General features: G+C 41.0%; 1 protein-coding gene across 1 annotated transcript in view; it reads right to left on the bottom strand.

Moving 5' to 3' along the window:
• PHEX (phosphate regulating endopeptidase X-linked) overlaps positions 1 to 19,978 on the bottom strand; it is a 195,435-nt gene that overhangs the window by 2,776 nt on the left and 172,681 nt on the right. The window contains exons 17-21 of the mRNA XM_007126588.1: positions 15,079 to 15,146; positions 12,769 to 12,899; positions 5,606 to 5,671; positions 4,469 to 4,573; positions 327 to 403 (exon numbers count right to left, since the gene is read on the bottom strand). Of these exons, the coding sequence (XP_007126650.1) occupies positions 327 to 403; positions 4,469 to 4,573; positions 5,606 to 5,671; positions 12,769 to 12,899; positions 15,079 to 15,146 (447 nt within the window). The remainder of the gene's footprint in view (positions 1 to 326; positions 404 to 4,468; positions 4,574 to 5,605; positions 5,672 to 12,768; positions 12,900 to 15,078; positions 15,147 to 19,978) is intronic.

Here is a 19,978-nt window from a genome sequence, read left to right as displayed (position 1 = left end):
AAAGCTATGATTTGGATTCGAAATTACCTTTGGAGTCTGGTACAATCTCATAGATCTCTTGATACTAGAGATGTGTACAAAAGCCTACTACAGAAATTTAGGTGAGAGAATGCTGACTAAACCAGCTTCCTACTAAGTAAAGAAAAGATGCTTAGTTTCTGTTTGGCCAGATTTTTGCGGGGGCGGGGGGTCTGTGAAATGGAGCTATCACTGTTCACGATGCAGGCTTTGGTCAGATCACCTATTTTAGAGCCCTGGGATGGCTGCGTAGGGGAGGAGATGGAGATGCACAGTTAAAAACTAGTGTCACCCATGTGCCTGTTTACCTAAACTGAGGGGGGCTGTGAGCACCAACTTGGATTTGTTCTCGGGCAGCTTCTGGTCTGTAGGAATTGCACCTCACCTAGAAGAGAAAACATCCCGATAATTATGTTTCCATTTCAATTACACATTTTCTACTGCCTTAACTGCTCCAAATTATACTGAAGAGTAATTTTAGACTCAACGGATGACAAGCAGTTTTAGTAGAGCAGATAAAACCTTCATCAGTAGTAACATCTACTATTCCAATCCCCAGAGTAGAAAGTTTTATCATTGTGAATACTTCCAGAATTTGAGTAAATTAAGAGAGGTTTCCAAACAAATGCTTTAACTCAAGAGAATAGCATACGTGTCCAGGAATCAACCAATGTGTTCATTCAGTTAACATAATGCTTGGAAGAGCCCTTATCAAATTTAACCACATTCGTTTGAATCAATACAGTGAATCAATCCTCCATTACTGAATATGGTCATGAGAAGTGAGTATTTTGCACCCTGGCTGCTCTGTTTGCTTCCTCCTAGTTCAGGCCTTGGATAGGAGGACACTGCTCCATCTCCTGTGAAGTCAGGCATGGCTGCAGGGCTTGCTCTGACCCATGAAATGTGCGCAGCAGTGATATATGTCACTTCCTGGCAGAAGCTTTAAAAATCTGGCAGAAGTTTTAAGAGTATTAAGAACAATTTAAGATGCTACAATTAAGGGCCAGTGCACATTTCCTCATATCTCTTCCCTACTCCTGTGGTGACCACGGAAGCACATGTGCAGATAAAGACTCCAAAACCCAAGTCCTTGAGTAGTAACTATGAGCAGAGCCCCCCTGCTGACCCACGTTGGGCACGGGGCAGGAACAAGAAAAAACACTTTTCCTTGCACTGTCTGTTCATGTACCCTAACCTACTTAATCCTGACTTGCACTGTGTCTTGAAATATGGTAGAGCTTGAAGTATGAATAGAACTAGGAAACATGAATAGGATGGGGAGAATTCCACGTGGAGGAGAAAATGGAAACAAAGACACGTCTGAGAGAAGAAAGAGCAAGGCAGCCAGCTTGGCTGGACTGTGTGGTGCACAGTGGACAGCAATATGGGAGACCAGGGCGGGGGGTGGGGGGAGGGCCAGATTTCTGAAGTCCTGAACAAGAGGCTGCAGTATTTGGACTATATTTCAACATTGGTTTTGAGCACAAAGGTGATAAAAAAAAATATCTATATTTTTAAAAGATTTATCTGGCAGGGGTATAGCAGGAGGAGGAAATGAGAGAGTAGTTTGAAGATGATTTATGGGCCCCAGGAAGGTTCCCAATGAATGTCTACTAAATAAGTAGCAATGAGAGGAGAGAGAAGAAGTATAAGAATATCTGAGGAAAAACTGACAGGTCACAGAAACTACAGGCATACAGGAAGCAGCAAAGGTGATACGATGCTATTGCTTTATTGCTTTCGATGAAGATAAACGATCCGTCACTGTGGTTCTGAATTTGACTTTGAAGATGTTTTTGTAACGGAAGCACTTAACTTCCTCAGAAGCTAGCTAAGGTGAAGCTGTTTCTCACAATTTTACCTCACTTTTTCGTACGTTACTTCCTCTTACGTTCTTACATTATTATATAGTATTGTCTTTGCTTCATATATCATTTATGAGATTTCTAAAAACACATTTTTGTTCTTACTGTTTTCCTAGTATCCTCTCAGGAGAGAAAATAATTTTACTCCTTCTAAGCAGACTTATTTCAATGTACAAAAGGTTGAAAATCTCCTCAATCTGCTAGTAGGAAAAGCTCCAAGATAAATTTCTCATGAGTAATATAAAATATCTTATCATTTTTTGCTTAATCTCTTTAAAGTAAGTCATATATAGTTTGCAATTTTATTTGGAGACATTTCAAAACTATGACTGCAACGGTGATATCAGTTAATTCACTTCATCTACTAAGATGGACCTTAAGTTAGTAAGTCAGAACCTAAATAAGAACTGACAGACCTTGTACTTTGTCCTCTAGAGTAGAGGACAGCAAACATTTTCTGTAAAGGACAGATAATAAATATTTTAGGCTTTGCAGATCCTAAGTCTCTGTTTTAACTACTCAACTCTGCCGCTGTAGCACAAAAACAGCCATAGACAATGTGTAAAGTATAGAGCGTGGCCGTTTTCCAATAAAACATTATTTACAAAAATAGACAGCAGGCAACATACGGCTCACGGGATCTAGTTCGCGAATCCCTGCTCTAGAAAGTTCTAACTATATCTGTGTGCTTATTTTAGATATCTGACCCAGTACTGACCCAAAAGAAAGTCTCCTTAATTGAACTGTGTTAACCTCAGCCTTTTCAAGCAATTTATCTAAAAATGTCAAGTGTCTTCAACATACCCAGCCTCTTTGCTGGATGCTATGGAGATAAATAAGAAGTGTATGAAGATGCACTAGCTATGAAGATAAAAGTAAAAGTCTTTTACATTTTGATAACAATTAAGTATTCAACTGCATGGTAATGAAGATAAGTGCAAAGGAGTTGGAGATTTCTTTTTCATGAGAACTGGAGTCCTGGGGAAAGTTTGTGGAAGATGCGGAGGAGGTGGAACTTGACATGGATCCTGAAAGGTAAAGATGGAATTGAATAACCTGAGGGGGAGGAGTACGAAGGGGGTCGTCACTTTGTAGAAGGAAAATCAAAAGCAAAACCACAGAGACAACAATGAGCATAACATTGTGCGGTGGAACTGAGGACACATGCCGGCTCAGTGTGAGTCTGGTGGAGCTATGGGAATTTAGAGCTGGTTGGGGAGAGTTGGATAAGACTGAGGATAACTTTGAAATGGGTTCGGTCTCAATGTGGTGGGCACTTGGGAGCCACTGCAGTTCCTTCGGCAGGTCAGTAATGAAATGAAAACGCTATTTCAGTGGCATGTAAGACAGACAGTGGTAGAAAGATGCTGAAGTCAGGAAAACATGCCATAAGGCTGTTGGGATAATCCAGAGTAGACGAGATCGAGGCTGACAGTCTATAGATGACGAAATAGGGTAATGGGGAGAAAGGGAGGCTGAATCTGAAGAGCAGTTAAAAGGATGAAACATCAGCTTTTGGGACACGGGTCATAAAAATGAGGACAGGTAAATCAAATAAGACCTAAGAATCCAGGTTTCCTAACCAGGAAGACCCAAAGACTGAGGGCGAGGGTGTGTTGATAGAAGAGAGAAAACTAAAAAGGAAAGTCACTTTGCTGTTGACTCCACTTTTGCTGATGTCAGGTTGATAAATGATCATTTATTGAGTGTTTTCATGTCAGCTTTAAGAAATAAAGACCCCAGACAGATGAGAATTCTTTAGCCAGAGTCAACCGAAGAAGACGTGGAAATGAATGCGCTTACTGAGGACTGAACGAAAAGAGGAACAGAAAGTTGTACCGATGAAAACTTTTGCCTAGTTTTGAGCACACAGATACAGATTTGCCCACTGTGAGGCCATGCATCAACCCATCCCAGAGTTGTTTGAAAATGAGGCCTACATATTGTGACATAAACCAGTGCAATAACCGAATGACAAAGAACAACTGGCACTTGGCTCATTGGCCAGATACTCGAACTCAGAATTGTGCCTTATTTAGGGCACATCTTTCAATTTCTGCTCAGAGAGCCCATTAAGCTCACAAAAGGGTGACATGCCTCTCCTTGCCTTTGCTGTTGTTGTTTTCAGCTCTAGTAGCCTTCACATGTCCATTCGGCAGTTGGGAACATAGCCTTGAGGGTCCCCCACAGGTTGAGAGTGGTGGGGTAAAGTCAGCAAGTGAGGTGAAGGAGGAGAAATGCAGGAAACCACAGGGCCAAGAAAGCCAAAGAACGAGTCACTAGAAATGGTTACAAATACTATCAAATACATTAAGAAGTCAGGATATACTAAAAATCAAGGGAGCTACCACAAGGCTGGTAACCCACTTGATAAAAAATACCAATAAACCTTGATTCAATCAGTTAATTAATTACGTCCCATAGAACATGAAGGTGAAATTTGTCCAGAAAATAAGCAGCAAGATAAGATTTCAGCTGAAATCAAAGTTATGCCATTAAACTTTGGTTCCAAACCTTTGATCTAGGGAGCAAGCCAAAGTCCCACATTTCATCTTTGATGCCCCTTCCTTGGTCTTACTCACTTGAGCATAACTCACGAAGAAAAGCTGGTTGTTGGTGAATTCAATGCCGGGTAGGAGAGGCTCCTCAACCCCCTGCCTCCTGTCATGTATCCATCTCCTGTAAGCCTGGGGAGAGAAGTGAAAGAGATGATCTGCTGCAATAATGGCTTTTCTCTCTTCTCAGCCAGGGCAGAGATATTAAATATATCCTCCACCATGTGCAAAATGTATCCTATCAAGTTTTCCTTTAAGAAAACAAACACCTGGAAATGCAAGTCAACGTTGTATTGCTTAACGGTGAAGCAGGTTCACCTGCAAAAAGACCTTTCACTCAATTGATACCAAAGCAGCTGGGCCAAAGTGGGCACATGTTAAATAACGCCCCCTTCCCCCAAAAAGCTTTTCTTTCTATTCCCACCAGGGAACAAACAAATCTAACACAATGGCAAGCCGTATGGAAATAAATTTGGGGGCCAATCTATATGGGCAATTTTTTTAAATTTTGCCAGGTAAGAGGGAAAACTACAATCTTCAATCATCATCATTTTATAAAATAAAGTATATTTTAACTAGAATAGAGGAGAGATATAACCTCAGAATAACTGCTTGGTCTTTACACTGAATGCATTTAGCTTTATGAATGTCTTTCTACATCATCCTCATGTGTCTTGTTTAACCATGGACCAGCGGATGATGAAAACATTATTAGGGACTCTTACCTGGCCCACTATATGAGAACCCCTAGCCTCTGACCGTAATTTAGAAGTTTGGTATTTTAAGAGAAAATTATAAGGAGGGCTACAGAGACTGTACTCAAGAATAACGCCTATGAACCTAGCCCTGAGATTTCTGTAGCATGTTTTAATATTACACTGAATGTACCTTCTGAAAACTATCCTTTAAATACATGATTCTTAATAACAAATATTACTTTTAGGGTGACTTTATTCCCCAAAAAGGAAAAAGAAAGAAATGCAGCTCTATTCATATAATAGCATATAATACAGTCAATGGGGAAATATAATTCAATTTCAGAAATTCACAGAATTTACAGAACTCTAACTCCTCAAGAAAATGTCTGTGGTGTAAATTGAGGTGCACCCGTATGGTATTTTATAGTTTAATTTTTTAAATCACAGCAAACGTTGCAGTGCGTACCCTAAAAGCTTGTCGCAGACCTCCATTATCGGCAATATTTTCTCCCAGGGTCCTCTTCCCCTTCACCTAACAAAAATTAAAAAAAGAGTGTTTGACAGCCAACTGCCATTCAGCAAGAGGCATAAATATGATAGCAAGAGAAAGTGCCATATTTTAAAGAGAAAACTGCATTCAAGAAATCAGAGGTAGTCGTAACATATTGTGAGGTGGCAAACTAACCCCAGCAAGGTGCTCCTGAACATAATTTCTGTTTTATTATGCTACACATTTCTTTCTCACCCACCTCTCTATTCTCACCAATTTAGTCAGCTCTAATAAAATGTTAACATATTCTGAGTGACTCTGGTTAAGTGGGGAAAAAATAGAAATATCAACATACAGGTTACCTTCTCTGATTAACTCACCTAATTTGAGTATTCTTTTCAGTGTGCTTTATGTTTCCAAAATTCTACCATCCACACAGGAGCAAGGTTTTAAGACCAACCATTACCATTTTACCTTCAGCAAATTCCATGAAAAATTAAAACGAGGATAGTTCTCATGGGGAACAAAAATCCAATAGAAGTAGTGCAGACCACAAGGTCAAGGTTTGCAATATGTATGACAACCAGCCAAGCACCGTGAAGAAATTCTTCCAAACATTTGAAGATTGCTTCTAAAACCCTTAAATAGGCTAGGACAAAAAAATATTCTAAACCAAGATGGCCCACAAGCCAAGATCCAACCTCCCGCTTGTTTTTCCACAGGCTGCAAGGTAAGCCTGGATTTAACATTTTTCAACAATTGGGGAGAAAATAGAAAGAAGGATAATATCTCGTGGCATGTGAAAATTATACAAAGTTCAAATTTCAGTGTCCATAATTCAAGTTTTATTGGAACACAGGCACATTCATTCAAGTACGTATTGTGTGGCTGTTTCCTTCCTACAGTGGCAGAGTTGAGTAGTTGCAACAGAGACCTTACAACTCACAAAGCCTAAATTATTTACGACCTGGCCCTTTACAGAAAAAGTTTGCCAATCCCTGTATCAGAGACAAAATAATGCCCTATAATAATAAAGATGTCTATGTCATAAAAAAAAATTACTGTGAAAATATTACTTTATGTGGCAAAAGGGATATTTAAAATATGATTGAATTAAGGATCCTGAGCTGGAGACATTAGCCTACGTTATCCAGGTGAGTTCAATGTAATTACACGGGTCTGTACAAATAGAGGAAAAGGAATTTAGGAGAGTGAGTGTGTCAGAGTGATGCAACGTGAGGAGACTTGACCAGTCATTGCTGGCCTTGAAGAAGAAAGGGGCCAGGAGTCAAGGAATTGTGGGCAGACTCTAAAAGCTAGAAAAGGCAAGGAAAGAGGTTCTCTCCTACAGCAGCTAGAAAGGAAAGCAGCCCTGGTGACACCTTGACTTTAGCTCACTGAGACCTCAGTCAGAAATACAGAACTGTAAAATAATAAATTTGTGTTGTTTCAAGTCACTAAGTTTGTGATGATTTGTTACGGCAGCCACAGGAAACTAATACACGTTGTTCTAAACTTTCAAGCCACAGATGCTACCAACTCTTTATTTTTAAGCTAGCCCAATCCCCCAGGTATCAAGCAATACCAATGAATTAAAAACAAATCTTCAGAAAACATTCATCTCTGTAATCACCCGGGATCCTCCTAGCTTCAGTCCCCAAAAGTTACCACTCCTGCTTTACATACTTTCTTTCTTTTATTACACTCCTATGAGGTAAGTGCTATTATCACCATCCTTGCTTAACAAATGAGAAATCTAAAGCTGAGAGTGTGTCGCAGATGTCACTGGTGCTGCACCAGATCCCCTTTTCTACCAGGACTGTGAACCCAGTCCTGCAACTGCTACTGGCTCAGGAAGATTAAGCTTAGCTTCGGGGAATCCCCTCACCTGGAGCTTGCTGGGAGGTGATACCCCCACCTCTCAGTAACTGACTGATGTGCAGTTAGAATAGGCCAGCCCCTTATCCCAGGCTGAACAATTTCTACGAGGCAATTCATGCTCCAGAATCCTCTATGGGATCAGACTGAGGCTGAACTTCTGAAAGCAACAGGTCTTCCTCGCCACCTTACAGGTTTCTCCTGAAACTACTTCTGCAATGAACCTTTTTATCTAAGAAACCTCTATCTTGGGCTCTGCTCCTAATGGGCCTAAGAGTGATTAACTGAACTATCCATATTTCACAAGGATTCGAACCCAAGCAGTCTCTGTCCAGAGCCTTTGCTCCATAATATGTTACCTTCTCAAGTCTTAACTCCTCTTGACTCTAGTGCTTCTGTTTATAACCACTCACGCTCAAATTTAATCTCCTTCCTTGTTCCCCTAAGCTTTTCTTTTAGAGGTTTGAGGACTAGCTTCACCCCTCAGGCCCCTCCCACTCTGGACCACCTCCGTAGACCATACGGCCCTAGATTTTTTTTTCAGTATTTTTTCTTTTTCATCAGTATTTTTTTTTAAGTTGAGAATTATGTTTCTGTTTTCGTTTTTTTAATTTATTTATTTAATTTATTTTATTTTTGGCTGCGTTGGGTCTTCGTTGCTGCGTGCAGGCTTTTCTCTGGTTGCAGCAAGCAGGGGCTACTCTTCGTTGTGGGGCACGGGCTTCTCATCGTGGTAGCTTCTCTTGCTGCGGAGCACGGGCTCTAGGTGCACGGGCTTCAGTAGCTGTGGCACACAGGCTCAGTGGTTGTGGCTCGTGGGCTCTAGAGCGCAGGCTCAGTAGTTGTGGCACATGGGCTTAGCTGCTCCGTGGCGTGTGGGATCTTCCCGGACCAGGGCTGGAACCCATGTCCCCTGCATTGGCAGGGAGACTCTTAACGACTGTGCCACCAGGGAAGCCCCATGGCCCTAGGTTTGCCTCTCAGGACTCAACAGCTGCTAACAGCCCGTTTCTCTGATGCTCCATTGGAGCTCCCCCCAGTCCAACGCAAAGAACGGTTCAGGTACAGAGGATTGGCCTCCACAAATGGAGCCAGAAAAATAAAGCATGGCCCTTTATATCCACAAAGGAAGCCACCCCTTCTCCTTGGGGAATGAGACTGAAGCTGTTTTCTGATGGTTGAATGGATTTATGCTGAGACAGGAATGCCCTTTCTATCGTCCTTGTTGCGAAGGTACACATTTGTCAGAATTCAGTTTCAGTATCTGACACTTTGGCCAAAATGGATGTTGTAGAATAGTCTCCGCCCAATACATCACCCAGGTTTAAAATGAACTTCAAATAAGAGAACACGAGCATGATATCGGGGGAAGAGTAGTAATGTTGGAGTCATACCAATCTAAGCTCTAATGTAGATTCTACCATGGGTTTTAATCTCTCTGAGCCTCAGTTTCCTCATATGTAAAACAGGCTAGTAACATGCACACCTCTCAGAACCAGTATGACGATTAAATATGTCTCAATCAAGTGTAAAGTCTAACTCCCATGCCTGCATATAATAATCGCCAGGAAATATGCATTCCCCTTCCTCCAAGAAAACTGCTCTTCTATTGTTTTTTGGTTTTTTAGCCCCTATTGTATTGTTCTCTCCCGGGATGGCATACCTATGGGTATGTCACAAAGTATTAGGAACATTAACTACAATTTATTGAGCACTTATTGCATAGCAGGCATCATGCCGGTGCTTTACATTACCTCAGTCATTTAATTCTTAAGAGAAACTAACGAGTTCAAAAATAGCTGCCCATTTCACAGATGAAGACCCTGAGACACAAGAATGTTAAATAACTCGCCCAAGTTCAAAAAAACTTACAGGGCTTCCCCGGTGGCGCAGCGGTTGAGAGCCCGCCTGCCGATGCTAGGGGACGCGGGCTCGCGCCCCGGTCCGGGAGGATCCCGCGTGCCGCGGAGCGGCTGGGCCCGTGAGCCGTGGCCGCTGAGCCTGCGCGTCCGGAGCCTGCGCTCCGCAACGGGAGGGGCCCCAGCAGTGAGAGGCCCGCGTAAACTTACAACCTGCAACTGCTTGAACCAAAATTTGGATCTGTGTCTGACTCTAGAATCCCTCCCCTATGCTTTTTTTTTTTAGAGATACTTTGTTAGTTTCTGTAATCAAACCCATGCAAATAAGACCTTACAAACTTAATACAGTGTGTTACCCCTGTCCAAATGGAAAAATTATGTTTAATGTTTCTAGACCAACATGGCTGTTAATTTCTATACAATGCCAACCCAACACGGTACAACTGGGATACTTTCTCCAAAGTTGACAGCACAGCTGAAGTTTCCAAATGTTCAAATTATATATATGTGTGTGTGTGTGTATACAGACAGAGGTATAGATAGATAGATAGATTTATATAAAAGACCAATAGTAGTATGTTATGCATCAGTAGCAGCAACAGCTTATCCAGGTTCTACAGTCATCTGAACAAAATTAGAGAGACATCTAGCACATGCTATTAAAAAAAAAAGGCAAAAAACAAAACCCCAGAAAACAGCAATGTTCTGTTACTGTTGTGGTACCTGGCACATTTTTTTTATTAGCTTCTCAATCACCATCTGGGAAGAACCCTACGCTTTTCCTGAAGCAACATATATTTTAGATGGATTTTCACAATGTGATAACCCCTGAATTGAAAACAGATACACAGTAGTGCCGTTTTTTGGTCCTCCCATGACACAGTTGTAGATATTTTTAAAATATATGGGCAGAGAAATGGCTTGCCAGGACACTGACAAAGGAGCTAGAGATACTATTCAAGGATACAGAGTCTGGTTTCTCCTCCTGGATAAGGGATGGTCTCCCTGGTGCTGTATACGCTTTCAGAACCAGGAGAACCGGCTCAGCGCTCATAAACGTTCCCTTTAAAAGTGCACGGACTGTTACCTAAATTCTTCTGCAATGGTGAAATAAACCCCAGTATAATAGACTTGAGGCAGAGGGAGGTTTCAGGTGCTTTCCCAGCCCAAGTTGTCAGGATGGAGCACGTGCCTGACTAACAGAGCAAGAGACTCTGGGGAAACTACATGTAAATACACTGACCTACTCCAGTTCTGTGTGGTCCCCTGCTTCTCTTAGGTGTCGTGCCCTTGACTAGATGAATTAGGAGGACACAGTTTGCATGTGCGTTTTAGAGGAAGATCTTCATGCAGATCCATACCTACCAACAATTCTTCACTATTGGTCGCATTGTCAAACACAGTGAGAGAAATCTGTGTCTTGTAACTATGAAAGCAGGGACAGAAAATACAACGGAAAACTACAAGAAAAAACTAATAGTGGGGGAAGGGAATGAAAGCTAACCTGATCAAACCAGCAAAATAAAACAAAAAAGCAGTAAAAACAATGTACAGGAGATAAACTATATAGAGAAAACTATAAAATCGTATTTCAAAACCTAAAACAAATATCAAACAGATGGGAAGGCATACCACGTCCTTGAACAAGAAGACTATGACAAAAAAGTCAATTCCATACATTTAATGTGATTTAACTTAGAATCTCAATGGGATTCTCTTAGGGAGTGGGTGGAGAATGGGTAAAATGATCTTGGAGTGTATACAGAAGTATATTTGCCTGAGAATGGCCAAGTATATAAAAGAAGAACAGTGAGGGAGAGCTTGTATTGGCAGATACCAGAAAAATCCATATAGCCATAGTAGTAATAATGCATTGGTACAGAAATCAACAAATAGATCAGTGGAACAGAATACATAATCCAGAAATTTATCTCAGTATATATGAGATTCTAATATTTGACAAACGTTCAATTAAGTAAGAAAAAAACGTCTTTTAGTCACTGATGCTGGATCAATTGACTATCCTCTTGGAAGAAGATACAAGTGAACTCTCGTATTAACCTCCACAGCAAAATAAGTTTCACACGCTTCAGTCTTTAAATGTAAAATAGCAAAACAGTAAAAACCTTCCCAGAAAAGCTAGGAGACTACACATATGACATAGAATGGAAATGCAGAAACAATTTTTTAAGATAGGTATCTTTGACTATATGGAAATGTTTAAATTTTGTTTGTCAAAAGATACCATATACAAAGTACAATGGATGAGAAATATATTGAGGAGAAAATAGTATAATATGAATGACAAATAAAATTTTTAACATCTATAATATTTTTTAAGGTCTCATAAATTGACAAGTAAATAACTCAATACATAAATGCTCCTCCATCCATCACTGGTGGGAATATGAAATATTATAACTTCTTAGTAACAGTAGGAATCTATCCTCTATGGAACAAAAGAACATATACCTAATAAGAGTATCTAGTGCAGCAGCATTTATTGCGGAGAAATAATTGGAGACACAGTGTAACCCTCAACAGGACATGAGTCAGCTGTGTTAGAGTACATTCACACCGTGGACTTACAGGCAGCCACTGAAAACAGTGAAGTAAAAGCACGTGTGTGCACACGCATGTGCGTGTGTATGTATGTGTGTAACTCTACCTGAGCATGGGAAAAAGTATACCAGGGTTATTGAGATGGATTACAGGTGGAGAAGATAAAAGTGATGAGAGGGAAAGGGGAAGGAGGTAGAGGTGAAGCCAAAAAAGGAAAGGAACAACATTCCACACAGAAAAGCATGTATAAAATTACATTCGTGCCTTTATAGGAATGTATATACGTATATATAATAGAAAATCAGCATTTTAAAAGTCATTTCTTTTGCTCAAAATTCTTTATCTAAGAACTCTTAACCAATTCAGAGTCATGAATTCAAATGAGTGACGTTTTATTTCAGTGAATTAAACCTAAGCAGTAGTTTGGAAGGAAATCTTTTTAACGATATAGAGTGCAGATTTGTGAGAATTTTATTGTTTATCTTTGCTACAGCGTTTTCTGTACCAATCTGAATGCAGGAGAACAGACTAATGTTTAGGCCTGGGATTCTGAAACTTTAGCTTGTATCAGAATCACCTGAGGGCTTATGGAAAGACACTGCCAGACTGCCAGACCCCACGTTCCCACCCACCCGCCGCTCCCCACTCCCCACCCCCGAGATTCTCAGTCAGTAGGTCTGGATTAAGACTAAAGAATTTACATCCCTGACAAGTTCCCCAGGGAGGCTGACGCTGTTGGCCTGGGAACCGCACTTTGAGAACCGATGGTCTAAAGCAAGCTAGTGTCTACTTGAGGAAGAAGGACTCACAAGATGCCCCCTTGGCCACAGCTGTACTCACATTTAAGCCAGCTTTCTTCCAATAATAGTTGCTATACTGGCTGATCATGCACTTTGTTTTTTCCTTAAACTTTTCTTCCGAGTCAACAGACCACCAAGGATCCAGGTTTCCATTTTTATCATACTTTCTACCTGGCAAAAAGGAAAGTTAAAAGATACTCGTATTCTTTAAGGAAACAAATTCATTTCTTCATCTTCCCTTTCCCTCACTTCAGCAAGCCTTGAAAAGGCAGTTCCAGCAGCAGGGAGCACTCCTGGAAGCAGTTCCTGCCTTCTCTCCAGTGTCACAGGTTAATTGTAAAAAGCAAGGAAAGGAGAAAGAGGTCTGAGGAAGTTCTTTCCTTCTAAGCAACAAAGAATACTTTAAGATTTATCAGCTTATGGCATGTACCATTCCTGACCAACCTTAGATTCTTTGTTTTCACCTGCTCTGACCCAAAATATTCTCTAAATTATGAAATGAAATGGCTTTCAGAAAGCCCATGGAAGGAGTCAAAGCGCCACTATCAGTGAAATTCCAAACAATCCATAGGAACAGCCTCGGTGAGTCACTCACACCCTGCGACCACAGCCCCTGACTCAGCTCTAAAGGATCGTGTTTCCTCCAAGTTGCCAGGAGCCAAGACAGACATAAAACCTCTGTTATGAATCATTCCACAGCCATCAGTGTAGATGGAAGGCCCATCTGTCCTGCTTTGACAAGGAAGGTTGCTCTAAAAAGAGAACTTGGAACAAGAATGGAAATCTCCAAAACATAACAGAAAAAAAAGATGAGTTATACATGCTTTCTTGCTACAGGCTCACTCTTTATTTTCTCTACATCCCTCAAAAAAAAGTCTGGGTGTATCTGGACTATCTTCTACACTCAAGGTTACTATTGGTTTAAATTTAATTACGCAGAGAACTCTTCACTGGGCTTACAGGAAAGTCCCCTAAGCAAAGGTGGTAACTGAAACAATCCAAAGCTCTTCAGCAAGGCTGGATGCCACTACCACCAACCCCTGGTAGAGCACAGTGTCACTGTCCCCTACCCACTAACCAAGCGATCATTAAATAGTTACTGTGCAATGCACTGTTCTAAGTATTGGTTACAGAGTGAAATGCCAAGTTTAGATTCTGTCCTTTGAGAGAGAACCCAAAAGCCTTCCAGAAGATTCTGAGGGAGAACTATACTTAAGTTTCCCAGGAAGAAAGGCCCAGAACCAAGAGACCACTACTGGCTTTTGTTTCTTAGCTAAGACTCTCCTCGCAGATAACCCAAACATGCAATTCAGGAAGTGCAGCTCTGGGGATTCAGGTGACTACAAGGCAGCTACATTTTAACAGGGAGGGCAGGCCAGCGGGGGGGCAAAAAACTTAGGTGATTAAGGAAAGGCTGGTGGGAGTACAAGAAGAATTACCCAGAAGGAGAGGAACCAAAAGGGTCTCTGGCCCTGGGGTAGGCATCCAGGAAAGGATGTTGGAGACATCACAGACATGGAAGAAAGAGGTCCCTCTATACAGTGTTGCCTTGGGCCAGGCAGTTCTTGAGTCTGCCCTGTAAATCACTGTGTGGATGTGGATGTGATCGCAATTTGCTGCTAATTCCTAAGTTTCAGAGATTTCATGTGGCTTTCCAATAAAAGTCCAAAGTTAAAGGAGAAAGGAGTTCTGATTAAAAATGATGGCTCTCAAAGGGCAATCATTTCTTTAGTTTATGCCATATTCTGCTCTTTCCTTTTGCTTAAATGTCATCAGGATACATAGCATACTCTATATTATTCAGTATTAAGAAAGCATAGCCTTTCTAAAAATATTCTGAATACATGGCAGCATAGAGAAAAGCAGAGATTAAGCATTGCATAATCCTTGAAATAGTATAAAGGAACTAGTCAGCCAAGCTTCAGACTCCTAACTCGCTGAGTCCTAACTTGGCAGCATGTATAACCATCTTCAGAGCAGAGCTCACACCTCCAGGGAGAGCATCTCAAAATGGTGAATAAAGAAATGAAAGGAAGAGAAGCTATAAAGTAATTCCTGTAACTACTGTGGCAGCTACAGCAATCCAGATCTAGATGCAAAGCTAATTTCCTTGAAATTACAAGGTCTTTTTTTTTTTTCATTCTACCCCATCTCCAATGGGAACAATTATTTAGTTATTGCAAGCTATCACAGCAAGACACGGGGGAAAGGTTTCAATCAGCAATCATACCGCTTTGGATAATCTTCGATCTATGATGATGCCACTATGCAAAGACAATAGCAACAATTAACATCCATATGGTCAACATGACCATAAAAGCATCAGCTTATACACCGAACCAGTACTTACCATTATTATCAAATCCATGTGTAAATTCATGTCCAACAATTACTCCTATAGCGCCATAACTCAGAGATCTGCAGCATAAATGTATAATTGGGAGAAAATTATAAGCATGAACGTCAGAGCATAATCCTTCAATATTTTCTCAACAAAAAGCCAAGATAATCTGTTTACTAACCACACTCACAAAATTGTAAAAAAAAAAAAAAAAAAAAAAAAAGTAAACACATCCTTCTCGTTGAAATAGACAAAGAAAATATAATTTCTAACATTGTCATTATGAGCATTTATGGGCCTTAGTTCCTACCCTGTGAAATTAGGGATGTGAAAGAGGTGGTTTTTAAAGTCCCTTCCAGCCCTAAGGCTTCTATGGTTCTATATCCGCTCTAGCTGTAGTTTGTATGTATAAACACCCAAAGCAGCAGCAGGGTCTGAAAAGATCCTGTCAGTAAACATACCGTTTATTTTTTATCTGAGAACCTGTTGAAAAATCACTATAGACTTAGAAGTTAAATTGTTTTCCAAACGGAGTCATGAAACAGGAAAAGAGCAGAGATTAAAAGGGATCACTCTGCTTTCAAAGGTAGTCACGTTCCTCTGCTTCTGGGATGGACAAATTCACAACTGAACAGCAAAGACTGTGAAGCCTGAACCAGATCTGGAAAAGGCGTTATATTATTTCTCTTCACCCCTAAAGAACCATGTGGTGGGTCACCTACAAAGGTGACCACCGACAACGCCACCCACCCTGAATGCATGCGTTCCTCCTCCCCCGAGAGGAAATCTATTTCCTCCCCCCTTGAATCTGGAGGAGCCTTGGGACTTGCCGTGGCCAACAGAATGCAGTGGAAGGGGCCGGGTGTGACTTCTGGGCTGAGGCCTTATGACTTCCATTTTTGTGCCCCCTTGGAAGTCAGCTGCAGTGTAAAGAAGTTGGGGCAATGAGCTGGAGAAAGAGAAGCCAAGTGAAGCAAGTGAGAGCTGCCAAACGTCGAGAGACCTCTTAAGAAAGAGAGAGGCCCAGCCAGGCTCCAGCCATTAGAGCCAGCCCAAATGAGGCACCAGACATGTGAGCAAAATCATCTTAGACCCTATGGCCCCCGTCAAGCTGTCCCAGCCAGTAATACACAGAGCAGAAACAAGCTGTCTCGGCTGAGTCCCGCCCAAATTGCAGAATCATGAGCCAACAGTGGTGGCGCTTTGTTACGGAGCAAGAGGTAACTGAAAGAGAACATATAAATCATGTATCAGGAAATCAGTAGGGGGGGGCTTCCCTATATGTGTGTCTGGGATCTTCTCTCTCAACTAAAAGTTCCCTGAAGGCCAAACCCTTATCTACTTGATTGCTGCTAAATTCTCTGTACCTAGTACACAGTAAGAAAGTAATAATGATTTCACTAATTGATTAATTAACTTTACCATTTCTTGCAAGTGACAGATCAATATGTAACTTATTTTAGTCATTTAACATGTGCATGAGGATTACAGACAACTTAAAATCCTCGTTATAAGGATTCTTCCTAAGATTCGTAATTACACTAAAAATATTTCACAGTTCGTTCCTGATGCAACATCAAAGTCACCCAGCAAACAGATAGGACCTGTAAGTGGAAGGAACAAACATTTCTCAAGCAACATGTTATTACAGGACATAATGACCCTTAACATGCTGTTTGTCTCAACTATACCCAAGGAAGTGCTGTAAGATTTAATTTTTCCCTTTGGTGGCAGTTCCTTCCTTTGTTATTTCTTTCCTGCAAGGTAATTTGCATTTGAAAAAATGCTTTCCTACTGTTTTTCCATCATTGCAAACCTTCATTAAAGAAGTAAGAGTAAAATTATGCATTTCAATCATAGATCTATCAGAGCAGTGTGGGACAAACTTGTAATTTTACATAGTGCTAATTTTTGCAGCAGTAGCTATCACTATGCAGTCTGTAACATTTCATTTTTTCCAGGACTCTCAGCTGAGAATAGTACTCGGTCCTCTACAAGCCTCGGTCAATGCTGTTGACTGGATGAATTTAAGGGATGAACAATGGAAGCTTAAAGCAACTGCTCTGCAATAAATGTCCCTTAAGAGGGACTGCTCCAACGAGCTTCCTATTTGCAAAGGGTAATAGAGAATTCAGAAAATGATTGAATCATTGCAAGCTCCAATTCTCAGTTACATAATCACAATCTTTTGGACAAGAGCCAAAGAAAAAGTAATTTTAGATGACTAAGCCTGACAATGATAATGTTTCATAATACTGAGTCCACATCTTCCATTTTATCAATGGACGTTATTTAAATTAGCATGTCATAAAAATAAATAAATAAACTTGTATGCCTTTTAAAATGTGACTTGCTGGCCAGAAACAAGAAGACTCCTGCAGAGAAAATCGAGCCTTCCAAAAATAAAATGTGGAAGATGGCACTTTTTCCACCTACTCAGTTTCTCTTTTGTTCTTACTACCCGATGGGTTTAACATAAGCACAGGATTTGCTGTCAACAACAAAACCACCATACTGCTGTCTGGAGCAACCATGAGCTCATGCTGTCATCAAGTAGAGGCTACTCTGTGCCTGAAGTGGAAATTCATAAAAATCTCAGAGTTACAAGCAGCTTTAAGGTCACTTAGTTCAATTCCTTAGCAGAGGTCTACAGAAACCCATTCAAATGGTCCTAAGACTTCTCCCCTTAGTCATGTCCAATAACCAGGAGCTCATCCCCTTCTGAGGTGGACCATTCCCTCTTCGAGTAGTTCTAGACAAAACAGTGCTCCTAACGTGGATCTGGAATCTCTCTTCTATCTATTGGTCTAGTGTAGTGGTCTAAGGTATTCTAAACACCCCTCTGACCTCCTCAAATTTAGTAAATGATTCTGCTACCTTAACTTCCCTTAAAAAATGTGAAAACAGTTACAAGGTTATCCCTCAAGTGTTCTCTCCTCAAGTTCTTTCGACTCTTTTCTCTTCAGTCATGAATTCTAGACCAGCAGTTCCCAAAACATAGGAAAAAGGAGAGTTTAGGGACTTCTGGCAGGACTTCTTGGGAATTTTTATGCTGCTAAGTACTGTGATTCTACAAAAGAAAGGGAAGGGGAGGACAACTCACCTCTATTACTACTTCATGGAACACACACTTTGGGATATTTTGCCTTAGGCCATTTACAACCCTGATTCTTTCCTCTGGAAATAATTCAGCTTGCTGATGTCGCCACACTTAGACCCAACACTCATGGGAGGGCTAAGCTGACCAGTGTGAGCAGAAAGAATACCCACTCGTTGGTTCTGGAGAAAATCCATCTAGAACAGATGGCTGTATGGGAACCCATCTCACTAGACCGTGATTTCCATCTCTCCAGCATCTCCACATTTCCAATGTTGAGTGCCCAAAGGATGCTTAATAATTATTCATTGAATGAGTATGTTAATAGAGGATGAATGGCTTCAATGCAAACATAGAACACTTAGGAAAAAAATAAAAGTCTCTCTCCCGCTCAGCATCAGGTTGAACGCTAACATTTCCTAAGTTTCTATGATTTTGACTTTTAAATCAGAAAATCATCTCGTGGACCCAATAAACAAATACACCGATCATAAAATTCAAAACCCAACCAGACTATGTCCAAGCGTCCAGGTATATAACCACAGAAGATCAGTTAAATCACTAATGATAAGCAGGATCAAAGACTTCTAGGACTTTTTTAGTTTGAAGCAAGCTTAGCAAATATTTAGCCTAAACCTTTAAGTTTATGGAAATATATATAAATTTCTAATCTTAACAATAGAGAAAATTGATTCCAAATACCTGAACACTGATGAAAACTATGCCGCTGAGACCTGGGATGATATTAATGGATTTGGTCAATACACACGGATAATTTTCATTTATGCTAATGATAGCGCTCCCCTACAGCAGGTGTTATCAATGCCTGCTGCTGTCCCTGGGCACTCACCATTTTCAAGCACACCAATCTGACAGCTTCCAACTGCCAGCACCTGAAACTAGTCGCCCGAGGGCTTTCTCTGGCCACCAGAGCCCTCTAGGCCTATGCTGGGCAATGCCGGGGAGTGACTACACCTGGTGGTAGTCCTCAATCAATGATAGAAAGTGAGTTTGATGACAAATACCCCAGCCCCTTTGCTCCTGAGATGGAATCACGCTGAAGCATATTCTACAGTTCCGCAGCAAAACTGAGCCCCAGTTGCCCACAGTAATAACTGGCTTTAAAAAAAAAAAAAAGTGGGGCTTCCCTGGTGGCACAGTGGTTGAGAGTCCGCCTGCCGATGCAGGGGACACAGGTTCGTGCCCCGTTCCGGGAAGATCTCACATGCCGCAGAGCAGCTGGGCCCGTGAGCCATGGCCGCTGGGCCTGCGCGTCCGGAGCCAGTGTTCCACAACAGGAGAGGCCACAACAGTGAGAGGCCCGCGTACCGCAAAAAAAAAAAAAAAAAAGGCTCATACACCATGATCAAGTGGGACTTATCGCAGGGATGCAAGGATACTTCAATACATGCAAATCAATGTGATACACCATATTAACAAATTGAACAATAAAAAACCATGTGGTCATCTCAGTAGATGCAGAAAAAGCTTTTGACAAAATTCAACACCCATTTATGACTAAAAAAACTCTCCAGAAAGTGGGCATAGAGCGAACCTACCTCAACATAATAAAGACCATATACATCAAACCCACAGCAAACATCATTCTCAATGGTGAAAAACTGAAAGCATTTCCTCTAAGATCAGGAGCAGGACAAGGATGTCCACTCTCGCCACTATTATTCAACATAGTTTGGGAAGTCCTAGCCACGGCGATCAGAGAAGAAAAAGAAATAAAAGGAATACAAATTGGAAAAGAAGAAGTAAAACTGTCACTGTTTGCAGATGACACGATACTATACATAGAGAATC

The sequence above is a fragment of the Physeter macrocephalus genome, chromosome 21 (assembly GCF_002837175.3).
Source record: "Physeter macrocephalus isolate SW-GA chromosome 21, ASM283717v5, whole genome shotgun sequence".
NCBI classification, from domain to species: Eukaryota; Metazoa; Chordata; class Mammalia; order Artiodactyla; family Physeteridae; genus Physeter; species Physeter macrocephalus.
Note: the sequence above shows the minus strand (reverse complement) of the source record. Positions and strands in the feature narration are given on the sequence as shown.